Source organism: Bos javanicus, chromosome 18 (assembly GCF_032452875.1).
Source record: "Bos javanicus breed banteng chromosome 18, ARS-OSU_banteng_1.0, whole genome shotgun sequence".
NCBI classification, from domain to species: Eukaryota; Metazoa; Chordata; class Mammalia; order Artiodactyla; family Bovidae; genus Bos; species Bos javanicus.
Window position 1 is genome coordinate 24,387,333 of NC_083885.1, and position 17,458 is coordinate 24,404,790.

A 17,458-nucleotide genomic window follows, 5' to 3' on the forward strand; every position below is an offset into this window, starting at 1 on the left:
TTATGAAACAAAAGCTACACGTTGTAATATTCCCATTAGCTTACTTTTTTTCCCTACAAACTTGACTTGGTTATTTTTTCCCCTCTGCTGGATTCAGTAGTGGAACACATTGGTCAAGCTAATGAAAACACCAAAAGAATTCTGTGGGCAAACACTGAAGGCTACTGGATTAGATGAGGTTCGTTTCCTAGGCTGTTCAGAACCTTAACACGAAAACTACTCAGCCTTTCTCATGGCAGGGTGAAATTCAAATGAGGTCATGGATATAGAAGGATTTTGGATATTAAAAAAAATGAAAACAATAATATATCTAAATAATGAATCCTCACAACTCTGGTTTATCTAAATGCTACATTTATTTCCTTTAAATCAAACCAGATCAGAGCCCCCATCCCATAAAGATGGCAAGGAATTCAGTCTCAGTCATTATTGGGAGTAGGGGCCTCCCCAAAGTCATAAGAATCCAGGAAGGATAAATGATACTCTGAAATGAAGGTGGAGGTGGGGAGACCACTAGCTACCATCATGGACTCCATGAATATTCATCCAATTGGCTCCCTGTCACACAGGCCTTAGAACCAGAGGATGCAAGTGGCCCCTATGCTTATGGTCCAACCTTCCAAGGCACACTGGTATTCATCCCTCTGAGTCTTGTTTCCTTTCCTGCTCCTGTGATGATGCAGGAAGCAGCACCAAGAACCAAGAGCATTGGTTGACTTTAGAAGATGGGTTCTATCCTTGGGGAAAAAAAAAATCCTTGAGGGAAGGATGTGCAAAGCCTGGCTACCTACTTGGAGTGGGTGAGGATAAAATGTTGGTAGAACAAATACTAATTATTACCCTAGTAAAATGTCCAGACACCAACATCTAAAATCTTAAAATGCAAACAAAAAATAACCTTATTTAGTTGGGTTAATGTCACATATTCTCATAGAATCTTCAGAAATTTCAAGCTTCTGAAAGCTTAATATTTAGACTTTATAAAATTTTGTTTAGTCACTAAATCACATCCGATTCTTGTGACCCAATAGACTGTAGCCTGCCAGGCTCCTCTGTGCATGGGATTCCCAGGCAAGAAGACTGGAGTGAGTTGCCATTTCCTTCTCCAGGGTATCTTCCTGAGCCAGGGATTGAACCTGCTTATCCTGCATTGCAGGCAGATTCTTTACCACTGAGCCACCAAGGAAGCCATGCTTATTATATAGTCAGAATCAAATGTTAAAAGCTACTATTAAACACAATGTCATTCCAGAAAACAGGTTGCCTAGTTTTAACACTTAGTAATGCTTCTCTCAAAATACAATTCAGAGTATAGCACTTTGAATTCAAGATGGTAGAATATTGTACCTTCGGTTCAGTTTAGTCACTCAGTTGTGTCCGACTCTTCGGGACCCCATGAATTGCAGCACACCAGGCCTCCCTGTCCATCACCAACTCCCGGAGTTCATTCAAACTCAACGTCCATCAAGTTGGTGATGCCATCCAGCCATCTCATCCTCTCTCATCCCCTTCTCCTGCCCCCAATCTCTCCCAGCATCAGAGTCTTTCCCAATGCATTAGTCAGCTCTTCGCATGAGGTGGCCAAAGTATTGGAGTTTCAGCTTTAGCATCATTCCTTCCAAAGAACACCCAAGACTGATCTCCTTTAGAATGGACTGGTTGGATCTCTTTGCAGTCCAAGGGACTCTTGAGTCTTCCCACACCACAGTTCAAAAGCATCAGTTCTTCAGTGCTCAGCCTTCTTCACCGTCCAACATCCATACATGACCACAGGAAAAACCATAGCCTTGACTAGACGGACCTTTGTTGGCAAAGTAATGTCTCTGCTTTTGAATATGCTATCTAGGTTGGTCGTAACTTTGCTTCCAAGGAGTAAGCGTCTTTTAATTTCATGGCTGCAATCACCAATCTGCAGTGATTTTGGAGCCCCCAAAAATAGAAGTCTGACACTGTTTCCACTGTTTCCCCATCTATTTCCCATGAAGTGATGGAACCAGATGGCATGATCTTAGTTTTCTGAATGTTGAGCTTTAAGCCAACTTTTTCACTCTCCACTTTCACTTTCATCAAGAGGCTTTTTAGTTCCTCTTCACTTTCTGCCATAAGGGTGCTGTCATCTGCGTATCTTAATAGCCCATTAAGATTTGACAAGTTTGGTGTATATTTTGTAACTGTATTGTGACTTAGATTGAAGGTGGATTGTAGGATAGTGTGGTTTAAAATTTATGGGGGCTCAGATAAAGTAGAACATTTACTTCTGTGGAAAACTACAATCCCTTTTTCAAAATGAAATTTTAATTTACCAATACAATTGGAAGTTTAGCATTTTAGTCAAATGGCTGCAGATAGAGAATCAAAGGGCATTGAAAGTATAATCATACAGATCTCATATAAAAAAGTGTGTGAGTGTGTGTGTGTGTGCGCGCGCGCGTAGGCACTCATCCTGCCTCCCTGGTAAAAGCCAAACTGTTGTGTTCATCACAAGGCCTTTAATAGAATGTTTCTAAATATTGCAAATTGGATAGTAATACCCTTGAGCTGAACCATCTTTTGTTTTCTAACTAATAAACGTTTAGCATTAGATTAGGCATGAAAGAGACCTTGAACATAATTTAGTCTTTTGCCTTTGAAAGTTTGTAAGATTCGACAAATATTTGCTGAACACCTACTCTGCATCAGGCACTTGTAAAGGCCTTGGAGATACAACAAGGAATAAGAGCCCCCAAGGTAACACTTTTGTTCTGTAGCTCTTTTTTTTTTTTTTCCTGTCTTTTTTGTTGTTACAGCCTTGTTGGGCTATAATTTACATAATTCACCATATAACTATACGAATAAAGATTTTTAGTATATTCAGAGTTCTGCTACAGTCACCAAAATTTTAGAACATTTTCATCACCTCAAAAAAAATCCATGTTTAGCTTTTATACCTGTTTCCTCATCGCCCTATTGCTCATCAGTCGTTAACTTACTTTATGCTTTTGCCTATGCTGGACATTTCATATAAATGGACTCGCACTATGCAACCATTTGTGTGTATGCTTACACTCAGCACATTTTCAAGCTTTGTGCTTGCAGCATGTTTCCCTACTTCATTTTCATGGCTGACTACTATTCCATTTTAGGGGATTATCCCTTATTTATCTATTCATCCCTTGAGTGACATTAGGGTGGTTTCTAACTTTGACTGAATAACGTTGTTATTGACATTTGTGTGGGCGTTTTGTGTGGTAGTGTGTTTTCATTTCCCTTGGGTATACCACCTAGGAATGGAACTGCAAGGTCAAATGGTCACTCTTAGGTTTAAACTTTTTGAAGCGCTGACATCACTTTCCAAAGTATCCGCACTATGTTACATTCCTACCTGATGTATGAGGGAACACATTTTTATTTCCTAATGTTGAAGCTGAAGCTCCAATACTTTGGCCACTTGATGCCAAGAGCTGACTCATTTGAAAAGACCCTGATGCTGGGAAAGATTGAGGGCAGGAGGAGAGGGAGACGACGGAGGATGAGATGAGACGGTTGGATGACATCGACACAATGGACTTGGGTTTGGATGGACTCCGCGAGTTGGTGATGGACCGGGAGGCCTGGCGTGCTGCGGTTCATGGGGTCGCAATGAGTCGGACACGACTGAGCGACTGATCTGAACTGAAATCAGGTTCACTTTAGACTTCGCCGGGTGTTACTAGTAAACAGCAGAAATTTTATTTGCGAGGAATTTAAGAGTGTTGATTGATTGTCCTTCCATCGGGCCAGGGCCTCTGTTATTCCCTAAGCACTGTCTCTTCTTTCACCACTTGGGAAGCTCCCAGGCCCACAGGGAGGCTCTGGGGTAACCTGCTTACGGGGAGGTAAGGAAACAGGACAAGTGGCCGGACGCTCGGTGGCCCGGGTCCCCGCGTCCCGCGGATGGGCCCAGGCGGCCAGCGCTCGCCCGCCCGTCAGCGCCGTCGGGCCTGAGTGACGCTTGGCCCCGGCCCAGGGCGGGTGGCCTGAGCGTCCGCGGGCCAGGCCGAGCTAGAGTGTCGGCGGAAGATAATGCTGGGTGCTGGGCCGCAGGGCCTGCGGCCGGGGCCTCCGCCAGCTAGGCGGCAGCGCGACCGCTGGGGGCGGGGGACCGAGGCCGCGCCCCCGCGCCCGTCCCGCCCGCACCCTGCTGGGGGCGGCGGCCAGCCCCGAGCCAGCCGAGGCTCTTCCGCGCCGGCAGGGGCAGCAGCGGGAGCGGCGCGGGGCGGAGCGGCCAGGAGCGGCCCGGCCCGGCCCGGCGCGGTGGCGGCGGCGGCAGCGACGCCAGAGCTCGTGGGCGCCGTTCGCGAGGCCGCCGGGACCCGGCCGCAGCGCAGGGAGGCCTGGGGGCTGGAAGCCGCCGCTGCCGCCATGCCGCTGCTCTTTCTCGAGCGCTTCCCCTGGCCCAGCCTCCGCACCTACACGGGCCTCAGCGGCCTGGCCTTGCTCGGCACCATCGTCAGCGCCTACCGCGCTCTCAGTCAGCCCGAGGCCGGGCCCGGGCCCACAGAGGCGGAGCCGGTAACGGCCCCGGTGCAGCCAGATCCGGCCGCGCTCGTCCGGCCGAGCGCCGGGGGACCCCGGGCCCGCGACGTGGCCCAGTACCTGCTCTCGGACAGCCTGTTCGTGTGGGTGAGCGAGGATGCCGGGCCGCCGAGGAGGAGCGAGCGGAGCGGGGCCAGGGGTGGGGGCCGCCATGTCACCCCATTATCTGTGGGGGGCGTGGCTGGGGCCGGGGTCCCCTCCCTCCGGGACCCCGGAGTGTGAGGCCGGGTGGGGCGGGGCCCCGCCCGCGTACGCACTTCCGTGGGACCTGGTGAGGGTTGGGGTGTGGCGGTGGGGTCGTGAGGGGGACCGGGTCCCCGGGGGCGGGTCGTCTTTGAGGGCCTGAGGAAGGGACTTTGGGACGGGGTTGGGGAGGCGCAGGGGGCGGGGCGCAAGGGAACGCGGCTGCCGGCCAGGGACGGGCGGGGGGAGGAGGTGGGGGAGGGAGGTGGGGGAGGGTTGGGAATCGGGGGGGAAAGTAAAATATGGGGGGCCGAGTTGGGGTTGCGGAGGGACCACCAGGAAGTGAACTGGAAGACCTCAAAGAGCAGTCAGTTACCCGGAGTTGGGAAGGCTTTTCGGACGCGGTCAGGCAGGGAGACGCGTTTCACGTGTAGAGACAGAATTTCAGATGTTGAGCATAGGAGAATTTTGGGCATCTGGGTGTGTTTGGACGTTGTTTGGAGAGGGACCGTCTCCCACAGCGTTTTTTTTTTTCTTTGTTCTTTATTATGTGATTGTCCTCTTTGAGTGGACGTACAACAAATACAGACTGTGCTTCCTTTCGTGCTGCTTTTACCTGGTGATTTCATGAAAGTTTCCTTTGATGTCTGAAGGCAGCCAAAACATCTGGAGTCGAGAGATGTCTCTTCATTTTAACTCAAGGTTTCTCCTGCTAGTGATCCATGTTAAAACAAGGTTTCCAGTTTGTCTGCCAGTGTAAGATAAGCAGCGTTTAGGAGGCATAAATGCTAGTTTCACTTATTAGAACAGATAATTGCAGGCGGGCAGATCAACAGTATTTTGGCTAAAGAACTTGGTTTCCACCTTGGCCTTTGAATGCCTCATAGAAATCCCACAGTGATCAGAAAAAGTTGTTCTGGGACTGAAGTCTGTCCCTAGGGTTTGCTGTGGTGTCTTGAGTCTTGTCTCCTCTAAGTTCCCATTTCGGTTGAGAGTTGGCTGTAAATGACTGGGATTAATATTACAAATATACAGAATGATATACAGCTCATTTGTTGTAATTAATCCCACTGTGCCTCATCAGGAAGCAGTGGGATTTATGAATTCTATGGGTGTAGATTAAGTCTCTTGGTCCTTCTGATGAGATTAGTAGAAGGCAGGGAAGGGTGAGGTTCCCTTCTTGCACTGCTGTGTAAAGCTGAACCTTACAGTAGGGAAGAAGGGAGAAGAGAAGGAACTCAACCCATGTCTCTTATTTAATGTCTGTTAAACCTAGATTATTAAAAATCTGTTTTTTGCATTTTAATTGGCAGATAAACAAAGTAATGTGAAGAGTGCTTTTGTCAAATGTTGAGATTATAATATAGTCTTTGATATATATATATATTTAAGTATAAGATACAAGTAAGCCTTTGAGATGGAACTGCTATAGTGTTTAACAACTACTAGTATTGCTTAATCGGAGAAGGCAATGCACCCCACTCCAGTACTCTTGCCTGGAAAATCCCATGGACAGAGCAGCCTGGTGGCCTGCAGTCCATGGGGTCGCTAAGAGTCCTGCAGGACTGAGTGACTTCACATTCACTTTTCACTTTCATGCATTGGAGAAGGAAATGGCAACTCATTCCAGTATTCTTGTCTGGAGAATCCCAGGGACAGAGGAGCCTAGTGGGCTGCCGTCTGTGGGGTCGCACAGAGTCGGACACAACTGAAGTGACTTAGCAGCAGCAGCAGCAGTATTGTTTAATGATTACTCCCCCTTTCCCCGCCCCAGTCTCTTTGTACAAAACTCATTCCAGTTCCAAGGTTAGCACCTCTTCATAAAACATTACATAAACATAAAGCATTAAAGCCTGTTGATTTTCTGTGAAAATTATGATTTTTAAGAAAATTTCCTTTTCTTCCCAGCTTTTTCAACAGAGATCTTGCCTCCAGTGAGTTTATGATTTCTTCCTCTCTGTGGATGATTTTTTTTTCCTTTCTCAGTTGGTCTTGCTGCTGTTCTTCCATCTTTCCTCTGTGGTTTTCACACTTTTATCTTGGCTTTCCTTGGTTCCTCAGACCTTCCATGTGTGCATTATCAGTTTTCCTCATCATCCATTACTTAAGTTTCTGCTCTAGTAGCGGAATAGGAGTTGCAATCTCAAAAGCCTTCCTCCTGAGACCTGCCAGATAGCATAATTAAGTGAATACAGGGTGGAGTCTTTGTTAAAATGGACCCTGGTTTTTTTTTTTTTTTGCCCTGCCCAAGGACACTCATTGAGTTTTTAAAAACCAAGCAAGACAAAAACAATCAGTTGATCTTTCTGCCAGTTTGTAAAATCCTGCTAGCTATTATTTTGCATATTGATCTCTAAAACTTATTTTCATAGGGCACAGTTTAGATGAATATAGCTAGGAATATGTCTTCATTCTAATTAATGTCCTAGTGATTTTCTGCTCGTTAATGGTTGAGAAACTGATCAGGGAGAGGATGGGGTGATCAGGGAGAGGATGGGGTAGGGGGTGAAGGTCAGGTTATGTAAACCTTGCCTGCTCTATTAAGGAGTGTGAACATTATTTCATGGGCAGAAGGGTTTCAGTGGGAGTGGAGAGGAGAAGGGGCTGTCATGATGAGACGATTTCTTCAGGGGGGAACCTATGGCAGCAGTGGGGAAGATGGATTTATGTAGAATGGGAAGAGGCTAGGAGATGTAGTGACCAAAGACTCCAACTCCGAGCAGAGCTCTCCCGGTGGCCCTCTGGCATGGATATTGAGAACAGGTTTGAGGGGAGGTTCTCAGTGTTGTTACTCTAACAAATACTCAGATTTGTCTTGATTGTTTTTTTCTCTATGTCTTTCTAGAACTTCCATTCCAGATTAGGTTTCGTTTTGTTATTTATTTCTAGGCTAATTTTACGTTGTTCAGATGTCCCTTCCATTAAAGCATCTCCTGATCCTTTTCCGTCCTCGTTTGAATTGTTCAGGTGTCTCTGGCTTTTCAACTTTGCTAATCTTACTCATTAGTTTCATTACTTTCTCCTGGTTTTTTTGTTTTTTCCTGTTCCGTTCTGTTTTTTTTTTTTTCTTCCACTTTTATTTTTGCTTTTAAAATGGTAAGAGCAGGAAGTGATAAAATAGAGAAATAGAAACATGGAACAAATTTTAAGGTTCTGACGATTTAATTAGATGCAAATAGAATAGCTGAAATAGAAATGTCAAAGGAAAAAGTCATCGAAAATGAAAATGGATAAAAGAGAACTGGTCACTGAGAGCAGAGATTAGCAAACCTTGTTTGCCTATTTGGCCTATTAGCTAATATTGGTTTTTACATTAAAAAAAATTTTTTTTAAAGGAAGAGTATGTGACTGAGAGCATGTGGCCTACAAAGCCTAAAATATTTACTGTCTAATAGCCCATTAGAGAAAAAGTTTCTGATTCTTGCCTTAAAGAGCCCATCTTCACATAATTATACAATTTGAGAACTGAAAGTAATTTGCTAGGTTTGAGTGTTGATAAGATGAATATTCCAAAGACGAGAGAAAAATGTTAGCTCTAGAAATGTTTGGGGCAACTTAAGAAAAAGACTAAACTTGTAAATGATAGGACATAAGCCTAAATAAACAACCCAAAAATACAGGAAAAATCTCTAGAGTGAGGGGGAGGAGATAGCTGTTTAATTGCTTTTAGATGTGTGCTATGTGCTTTATATATGTAATCTCATTTATTTCCTCAATGTTGTGAACAGAGGAACACAGTTATCAGTGTAATAAGGAGGGGAATGCATTATTGGCATTTTATACTTGTCACTGGGGGCCTGCAGAAAAGTAACATCCCAGTGTCGTGGTCCGTCTCTTACCCCACGTCCAAGGTAAGAGAAACCCAAGTAAGATGGTAGGTGTTGTGAGAGGGCATCAGAGGGCAGACACACTGAAACCATACTCACAGAAAACTAGTCAATCTGATCACACAGACCACAGCCTCGTCTAACTCAATGAAACTAAGCCATGCCATGTGGGGCCACCCAAGACAGACGGGTCATGGTGGAGAGGTGTGACAGAATGTGGTCCACTGGAGAAGGGAATGGCAAACCACTTCAGTATTCTTGCCTTGAGAACCCCATGAACAGTATGAAAAGGCAAAATGATAGGATACTGAAAGGGGAACTCCCAGGTCGGTAGGTGCCCAATATTTTACAGGAGATCAGTGGAGAAATAACTCCGGAAAGAATGAAAGGATGGAGCCAAAGCAAAAACAATACCCAGTTGTGGATGTGACTGGTGATAGAAGCAAGGTCCGATGCTGTAAAAAGCAATATTGCATAGGAACCTGGAATGTTAGGTCCATGAATCAAGGCAAATTGGAAGTGGTCAAACAGGAGATGGCAAGAGTGAACATCGACATTCTAGGAATCAGTGAACTAAAATGGACTGGAATGGGTGCATTTAACTCAGATGACCATTATATCTACTACTGTGGGCAGGAATCCCTTAGAAGAAATGGAGTAGCCATCATGGTCAACAAAACAGTCTGAAATGCAGTACTTGGAGGCGATCTCAAAAACGACAGAATGATCTCTGTTCGTTTCCAAGGCAAACCATTCAATATCATGGTAATCCAAGACTATGCCCCAACCAGTAACACTGAAGAAGCTGAAGTTGAACGGTTCTATGAAGATCTACAAGACCTTTTAGAACTAACACCCCAAAAAGATGTCCTTTTCATTATAGGGGACTGGAATGCAAAAGTAGGAAGTCAAGAAACACCCGAGTAACAGGCAAATTTGGCCTTGGAATACAGAATGGAGCAGGGCAAAGACTAATAGAGTTTTGCCAAGAGAACACACCGGTCATAGCAAACACCCTCTTGCAACAACACAAGAGAAGACTCTACACATGGACATCACCAGATGGTCAACACTGAAATCAGATTGATTATATTCTTTGCAGCCAAGGATGGAGAAGCTCTATACAGTCAGCAAAAACAAGACCAGGAGCTGACTGTGGCTCAGATCATGAACTCCTTATTGCCAAATTCAGACTTAAAGAAAGTGGGGAAAACCACTAGACCATTCAGGTATGACCTAAATCAAATCCCTTATGATTATACAGTGGAAGTGAGAAATAGATTTAAGGGCCTAGATCTGATAGAGCCTGATGAACTATGGACTGAGGTTCGTGACATTGTACAGGAGACAGGGATCAAGACCATCCCCATGGAAAAGAAGTGCAAAAAAACAAAATGACTGACTGGGGAGGCCTTAATAGCTGTGAAAAGAAGAGAAGTGAAAAGCAAAAGAGAAAAGGAAAGATACAAGCATCTGAATGCAGAGTTCCAAAGAATAGCAAGAAGAAATAAGAAAGCCTTCCTCAGCGATCAATGCAAAGAAATAGAGGAAAACAACAGAATGGGAAAGACTAGAGATCTCTTCAAGAAAATTAGAGATACCTAGGGAACATTTCATGCAAAGATGGGCTCAATAAAGGACAGAAATGGTATGGACCTAACAGAAGCAGAAGATATTAAGAAGAGGTGGCAAGAATACACAGAAGAACTGTACAAAAAAGATCTTCATGACCAAGATAATCACGGTGGTGTGATCACTCACCTAAAGCCAGACATCCTGGAATGTGAAGTCAAGTGGGCCTTAGAAAGCATCACTATGAACAAAGCTAGTGGAGGTGATGGAATTCCAGTGGAGCTATTTCAAATCCTAAAAGATGATGTTGTGAAAGTGCTGCACTCAATATGCCAGCAAATTTGGAAAACTCAGCAGTGGCCACAGGACTGGAAAAGGTCAGTTTTCATTCTAATGCCAAAGAATGCTCAAACTACCGCACAATTGCACTCATCTCACACGCTAGTAAAGTAATGCTCAAAATTCTCCAAGCCAGGCTTCAGCAATACGTGAACCATGAACTTCCACATGTTCAAGGTGGATTTAGAAAAGGCAGAGGAACCAGAGATCAAATTGCCAACATCCACCGGATCATGGAAAAAGCAAGAGAGTTCCAGAAAAACATCTATTTCTGCTTTATTGACTATGCCAAAGCCTTTGACTGTGTGGATCACAATAAACTGGAAAATTCTGAAAGAGATGGGAATACCAGACCACCTGACCTGCCTCTTGAGAAACCTACGTATAGGTCAGGAAGCAACAGTTAGAACTGGACATGGAACAACAGACTGGTTCCTAATAGGAAAGGGAGTACGTCAAGGCTGTATATTGTCACCCTGCTTATTTAACTTATATGCAGAGTACATCATGAGAAACGCTGGGCTGGAAGAAGCACAAGCTGGAATCAAGATTGCCGGGAGAAATATCAATAACCTCAGATATGCAGATGACACCACCCTTATGGCAGAAAGTGAAGAGGAACTAAAAAGCCTCTTGATGAAAGTGAAATAAGAGAGTGAAAAAGTTGAGCTTAAAGCTCAACATTCAGAATACTAAGATCATGGCAACTGGTCCCATCACTTCATGGCAAATAGATGGGGAAACAGTGGAAACAGTGTCAGACTTTATTTTTGGGGCTCCAAAATCACTGCAGATGGTGATTGCAGGCATGAAATTCAAAGACGCTTAACTCCTTGGAAGGAAACTTATGACCAACCTAGATAGCATATTCAAAAGCAGAGACATTACTTTGTCAACAAAGGTCCATCTAGTCAAGGCTATGGCTTTTCCAGTGGTCAGGTATGGATGTGAGAGCTGGACTGTGAAGAAAGCTGAGTGCCGAAGAATTGATGCTTTTGAACTGTGGTGTTGGAGAAGACTCTTGGGAGTCCCTTGGACTGCCAGGAGATCCAACCAGTCCATCCTAAAGGAAATCAGTCCTGGGTATTCACTGGAAGGACTGATGCTAAAGCTGAAAGTCCAATACTTTGGCCACCTGATGTGAAGAGTTGACTCATTGGGAAAGACTGTGATGCTGGGAGGGATTGGGGGCAGGAGGAGAAGGGGACGACAGAGGATGAGATGGCTGCATGGCATCACCACCTCGATGGACATGAGTTTGAGTAAACTTCAGGAGTTGGTGATGGACAGGGAGGCCTGGCATGCTGTGATTCATGGGGTTGCAAGGAGTTGGACATGACTGAGCAACTGAACTGAACTGAGTGTCCTTAAAAGAGGACACTGATAAAAGATGTGTTTGTGTGTATGTGGTCGGGGTGGGGGATGGGAGGTAGGTAGTTTTTGGTGTTAAGTAGGAGACTAGGTAACATCCATATCCGTTGTATCCTTGAAATGGTTCCTGGGAGTTGAATGGCATTTTGTCACAAGGTCATAAATAATGCCCCATTAAGTGAAGTCGCTCAGTTGTGTCCAACTCTTTGCAACCCCATGGACTGTAGCCCACCAGGTTCCTCCATCCATGGAGTTTTCTAGGCAAGAATACTGGAGTGGGTTGCCATTTCTTTCTCCAAAGGATCTTCCCAACCCAGGGATCGAACCTGGGTCTCCTGCATTGTGGGCAGACGCTTTACCGTCTGAGCCACCAGGAATGCACCCATTGGTAGCCAGCATTTTATAGAATCAGAAACACCCGCAGGGTCACACAGTGATAAACGTGGCCAGGCTGTCTCTTAGCACCTCTTCTCTTCCTCGCAGACCAGCCTGCCTCATGACTCAGTTTCTGTTTCTTCTAGGTGAACAGTAGAGCCGTTCTGGGAGAAAAGTTTTCTTAGGGGGCCTTTAGAGCAAAGGGAATTACATTAAGCTTGATTCAGTAGGGGTTCCTTGGGTCATTACTTCCTGGTCTGTTTGGTTAAGACTACTCAAGGACTAGCAAAACTTGTTTTTATTTTGTATAGACAAGAAAAAATAAAGGCATTTGGTGAGATTTTCAAAAAATAATAAGTTTTTTTTTTTTTTTAACACTGCTATAGATAGAATCTTTTCTGAAGTATTTTAATATAGTAGAAATACAGTGTGTTATACCAGGTTAACTTGTGACTTAGGCTGCCCAATTTGGGTTTGTTACTTGTCTGTCTCCCATGGTACAATGAGAAAAGTAATGTGAAACTTCAGAACTGATCAGGTTAGATTCTAAACTTGAATAGATTATTTTTTTTCAATAGATTCTTAACTTAAAAAAGTTAATAAATGATGTATGCTCATGGTACAGAAGGCAGAAGGTGCACAAGTGATGTGTACAAGGAAAAGTAAATCTCCCTCTCCCTCTTACCTGCCTCCCTCCCCTGAAAGTGGCCCTTACCAGTTTCTTGTAATTAGTGCTGGTGTTAAGTAGAAAATTAAGAAATACCCAGATTGATCAAGTCCTTGACGCAGTTCGCATTAACATATTATACACATATATATAGTATGTATACAATATGGTATATATGTTGTTTAGTCACTAAGTCATAGCATAGTAAGAAAGTAGCATAGTAATCACATTTCTACACTTTGCTTTTTTATAGTGAGCAAGTTATCCTGAAGGTTCTGTATAATGCTAGTAAATGTAGAACTGCTGAGTTAGTTTTCCTGGCTTCATTGTATTCCATTGAATGGCTGTTTGTACACTTTATTGAACTGTTCTCCCTAATGGCCATGTAATTGTTTTCCGTTTTTCTGGTGTTATAAACAGTGTTCCGGTGAGCTCCTTAAACTTATTTACGTGGAAGTTTGGATTCTGCCCACAAGGGAAGATTGTAGAAGGAGGTTAGTGCTTTTACTGTGGTCTGTAAGGAAGAAGTTCAGACTAGGCCTGTTGAAAGTGAGTCTCATTTTGATTCTTGAAGGTGAGAAGGTTTGTCATGGTTTTATTGGTTTAAATATGGACTGGAGTGTTGTTCCTGTAAGAATATCACTGATGACCTAGTGGGATCTGATTTGCAGTTTGCTTTTAATTTCATATGGGAATATAGCTGATGTACAGCGCTGTGTTTCATGTGTACAGCTAAGTGGTTGTTATACATTACATATATCCCTTTTTTCATATTCTGTTCTCATATAGGTTATTACAGAATATTGAGTAGAGTTCCCTGTGCTATGCAGTAGGTCCTTGTTGCTAATCTGTTTTATATATAGTGAAAGTGAAAGTCACTCAGTCATGTCCAACTCTTTGCAAGACTATACGGTCCGTGGAATTCTCCAGGCCAGAACACTGGAGTGGGTAGCCTGTCCCTTCTCCATTGGATCTTTCTGACCCAGGAATTGAACTGGAATCTCCTGCATTGCAGGCGGATTCTTTACCTCAACTGAGCTATCAGGGAAGCACTTTATATATGGTAGTGTTTATATGTTAATCCAGGGATTTACTTTTAAATGAAGACAGCTTGAATTATGTTTCTTCCTGTATTTTCAAATTTCAAGGCTCTGTCAGTTTTGAAATTTATATCTGTATTGGAATGACAGTATGTGTGAAATTGACATTTTTTTCTGTAAGTAGAAGAGAATTCTTCAAGAGCCAGGCATACCAGACCACCTGACCTGCCTTCTGAGAAATCTGTATGCAGGTCAAGAAGCAACAGTTAGAAGTGGACATGGAAAAACAGACTGGTTCCAAATTGCGAAAGGAGTACATCAAGGCTGCATATTGTCACCCTGCTTGCTTATTTAACTTATATGCAGAGTACATCATGCCAAATGCTGAGCTGGATGAAGCACAAGCTGGAATCAAGATTGCCAGGAGAAATATCAATAACCTCAGATATGCAGAGGACACCACCCTTATGGCAGAAAGCAAAGAGGAACTAAGAGCCTCTTGATGAAAGCGTAAGAGGAGAGTGAAAAAGTTGGCTGAAAACTCAACATCCAGAAAACTAAGATCATGGCATCCAGTCCCATTACTTCATGGCAAATAGATGGAGAAACAGTGGAAACAGTGTCAGACTTTATTTTGGGGGGCTCCAAAATCACTGCGGATGGTGACTGCAGCCATGAAATTGAAAGACGCTTACTCCTTGGAAGGAAAGTTATGACCAACCTGCTGCTGCTGCTGCTAAATCACTTCAGTCGTGTCTGACTCTGTGCGACCCCATAGACAGCAGCCCACCAGGCTCCCCCGTCCCTGGGATTCTCCAGGCAAGAGTGGAGGCAACCACTGGAGTGGGTTGCCATTTCCTTCTGCAATGCATGAAAGTGAAAAGTGAAAGTGAAGTCACTCAGTCGTGTCCAACTCTTTGCGACCAACCTAGACAGCATATTAAAAAGCAGAGACATTACTTTGCCAACAAAGGGTCTGTCTAGTCAAGGCTATGGTTTTTCCAGTGGTCATGTGTGGATGTGAGAGTTGGACTATAAAGAAAGCTGAGTGCTGAAGAATTGATGCTTTTAAACTGTGGTGTTGGAGAAGATTCTTGAGAGTCCCTTGGACTGCAAGGAGATCCAGCCAGTCCATCCTAAAGTAGATCAGTCCTAAATGTTCATTAGAAGGACTGATGTTGAAGCTGAAACTCCAATACTTTGGCCACCTGATGCAAAGAACTGACTCATTTGAAAAGACCCTGATGCTGGGAAAGATTGAAGGAGAAGGGGACGACAGAGGATGAGATGGTTGGATGGCATCACTGACTCAATGGACATGAGTTTGGGTAAACTCTGGGAGTTGGTGATGGACAGGGAGGCCTGGCGTGCTGCAGTCCATGGGATCACAAAGAGTCAGACACGACTGAGCAACTGAACTGAACCGAGGTGTTTTAAAAGCCCTTTTTCATGATCTTAAAATCTTTAGTTACTTCCAATCTTGTATAGCTTTCACTTTCATATCAAGTTCACAAAATATTATCTTTTTCTTTTTTATGTAAAATCTCTTCCTAATATCAGTTTACTAGTATCAATCTCTTTTCCCCTTCTTAGCCATGCTAATTTTCAAATCTTCCATTTATATTTAAAATAGAATTGATTATCTACTGTTGATGGAACTATCAGCGACTTTCGCCTTTTTTTTTTGGTAAATCAGAGTTACAGAGTTTTTATACCTTATTTTTGAACTTAGGAAAACTGAAAAAAAAAGTTTTCACTGAGAAGTAATACTTTATTGCTTATTTTGTACCCCAGGGTATGTGAGAAAGCTGTTTAGGTTAGAGAAATGGTTGAGTGACCCTAAATTTGATTTCTCCTGTTGTCCTCAGGAGAGCAGCTGGCTTGGCCTGTTAGATGTTAACCAAGTTCTGTGTCCTGTAGATCCTAACAGCTCTTTGAGTGCAGGGTCTAAATCAACCTCCTTTCTTTTAACCTCCCACATACCTTTAACATGTAGGTGCTAAATATGTTGAATTTATTTCTGCATTTCATATGCCTACCTGCAAAAACAGGAAGACTTTTTAAAAAATTGTGTTGTGATTAGGCTGAGAATGGGTGTTTGGCTGATTTTAAAAATCCAGTTCGGCTGGGGCATATGGCATGAGGGACTGTGGTTGTAGTTTTGTCTTACAGCATTTTTTCCTTAACTGACATGATTGGGGTTCCCACTGACGGATTTAGAGCACAAGGAAGATGAGCCTTTTAAACATCTATTTCATCTCTTAAAATTTAGTATTCCATCCAGTTTGTTGGAATGTTTTGAATAGGGCTGTTCCACAATACTTAAGGAGGTTAGGATGTTTTGGATAGCTAATTTCGGGTTTTTTTCTGGTTATCTGAAGAAATTAATTACTGGAACAGTTTCATTTTTCAGCACTATTTTTGTTTTAGTTCTTTGAAAATACATCCCATACTTCCTTGTCCCATTAGACAGGCAGAATGTAACTAAACATAATTTATTCTTTTGTAATGAATCAGGGCTACCATTCATGATACATAATGCATCAGGGTTACCAAAGGGCTGGGTAATGTCACGTACAAAGAGGAACCTGAAGAGGTCCTAGGGAGTTTCCTTCCTTATATTACCCTCTTCTGTCACCTTCCTTTATTTACTCATTTTTAAAACATCGTTTGCTTCTTTTAGAAGTAGAGGGACGGATGGCCTGGGAAGAGGAATCTGGCACCTCCACCTTCCTGTACACTTAGTCAAAAAAAGATTGAAGTAGTCTTTTCTGTCGTTGGTGTTCATTTTCATCTGCTCTAACTAAAAGTCCCCTGTACAGTTCTGCATCAAGGTCCTTTTGGCTTTTTCAGATTCTTTGGTTTTAAAAATCACTGGAGCATCAGTAAGGTGGTGTGCCAGACTAACTTCTGAGTTGGGGCAGCCCGCAGTTTCATTTGTGAGCATTAGGTCTGTTGTTTAGGCGTGAGGGCTTTCTTCATCACTAAGGAAGTTTTCCGCTTGCTGGTGAAGAAGGCCTTGCACTGTCTCTGGCGTCTCATGGTCGCAGTTCTCAGCTCCTCCTGCCGGTTTTCTTCCTGCTTTCTTGATTTTGCTCCCCCTCAAATGCCCCAGAACCTTTCCTTCAAGGCCAACACCAAGCACAGGTATCTTTTGTCCCATTGCAGTATATTTGAAAATGTGTATGTTTTTGATTCTCAGTTCTCCATGATCTTGTAGACTCTTTGTGACCATTCACCCTCTTCTCCCTATTTCCTGTTTTTGAACAGAGCAGTGTAGGAAGTTTGGGTGCTGGACTTTTACTGTTCAAGATAACAACATTTTCTGGAAAAGTTTTCTTCTAGATTGTTCAAAACCTTAATGTGAGAATTGATATGCCTTGGAGATACGGTTTTCTAAGGTATATACAGTTCTACACATATAGTACAGAGTTTACGCTCGATTCAGTTAAGACTGAGGGGATGCTGGCCTTCGAAGGGTACACATTGGGACAGGGCTCTGTGAGTTAACCACCAAGCTGGTACTTTCC

At 43.6% G+C, this 17,458-nt stretch overlaps 1 protein-coding gene across 1 annotated transcript in view; it reads left to right on the forward strand.

Annotated features, from left to right (window-relative positions):
- The first annotated feature begins 4,211 nt into the window (after positions 1-4,211).
- Positions 4,212-17,458, forward strand: part of AMFR (autocrine motility factor receptor) — a 45,557-nt gene continuing 32,310 nt past the window's right edge. Inside the window, exon 1 of the mRNA XM_061387253.1 lies at positions 4,212-4,641. Coding sequence (XP_061243237.1) covers positions 4,381-4,641 — 261 coding nt within the window. The 5' untranslated portion in view covers positions 4,212-4,380. The remainder of the gene's footprint in view (positions 4,642-17,458) is intronic.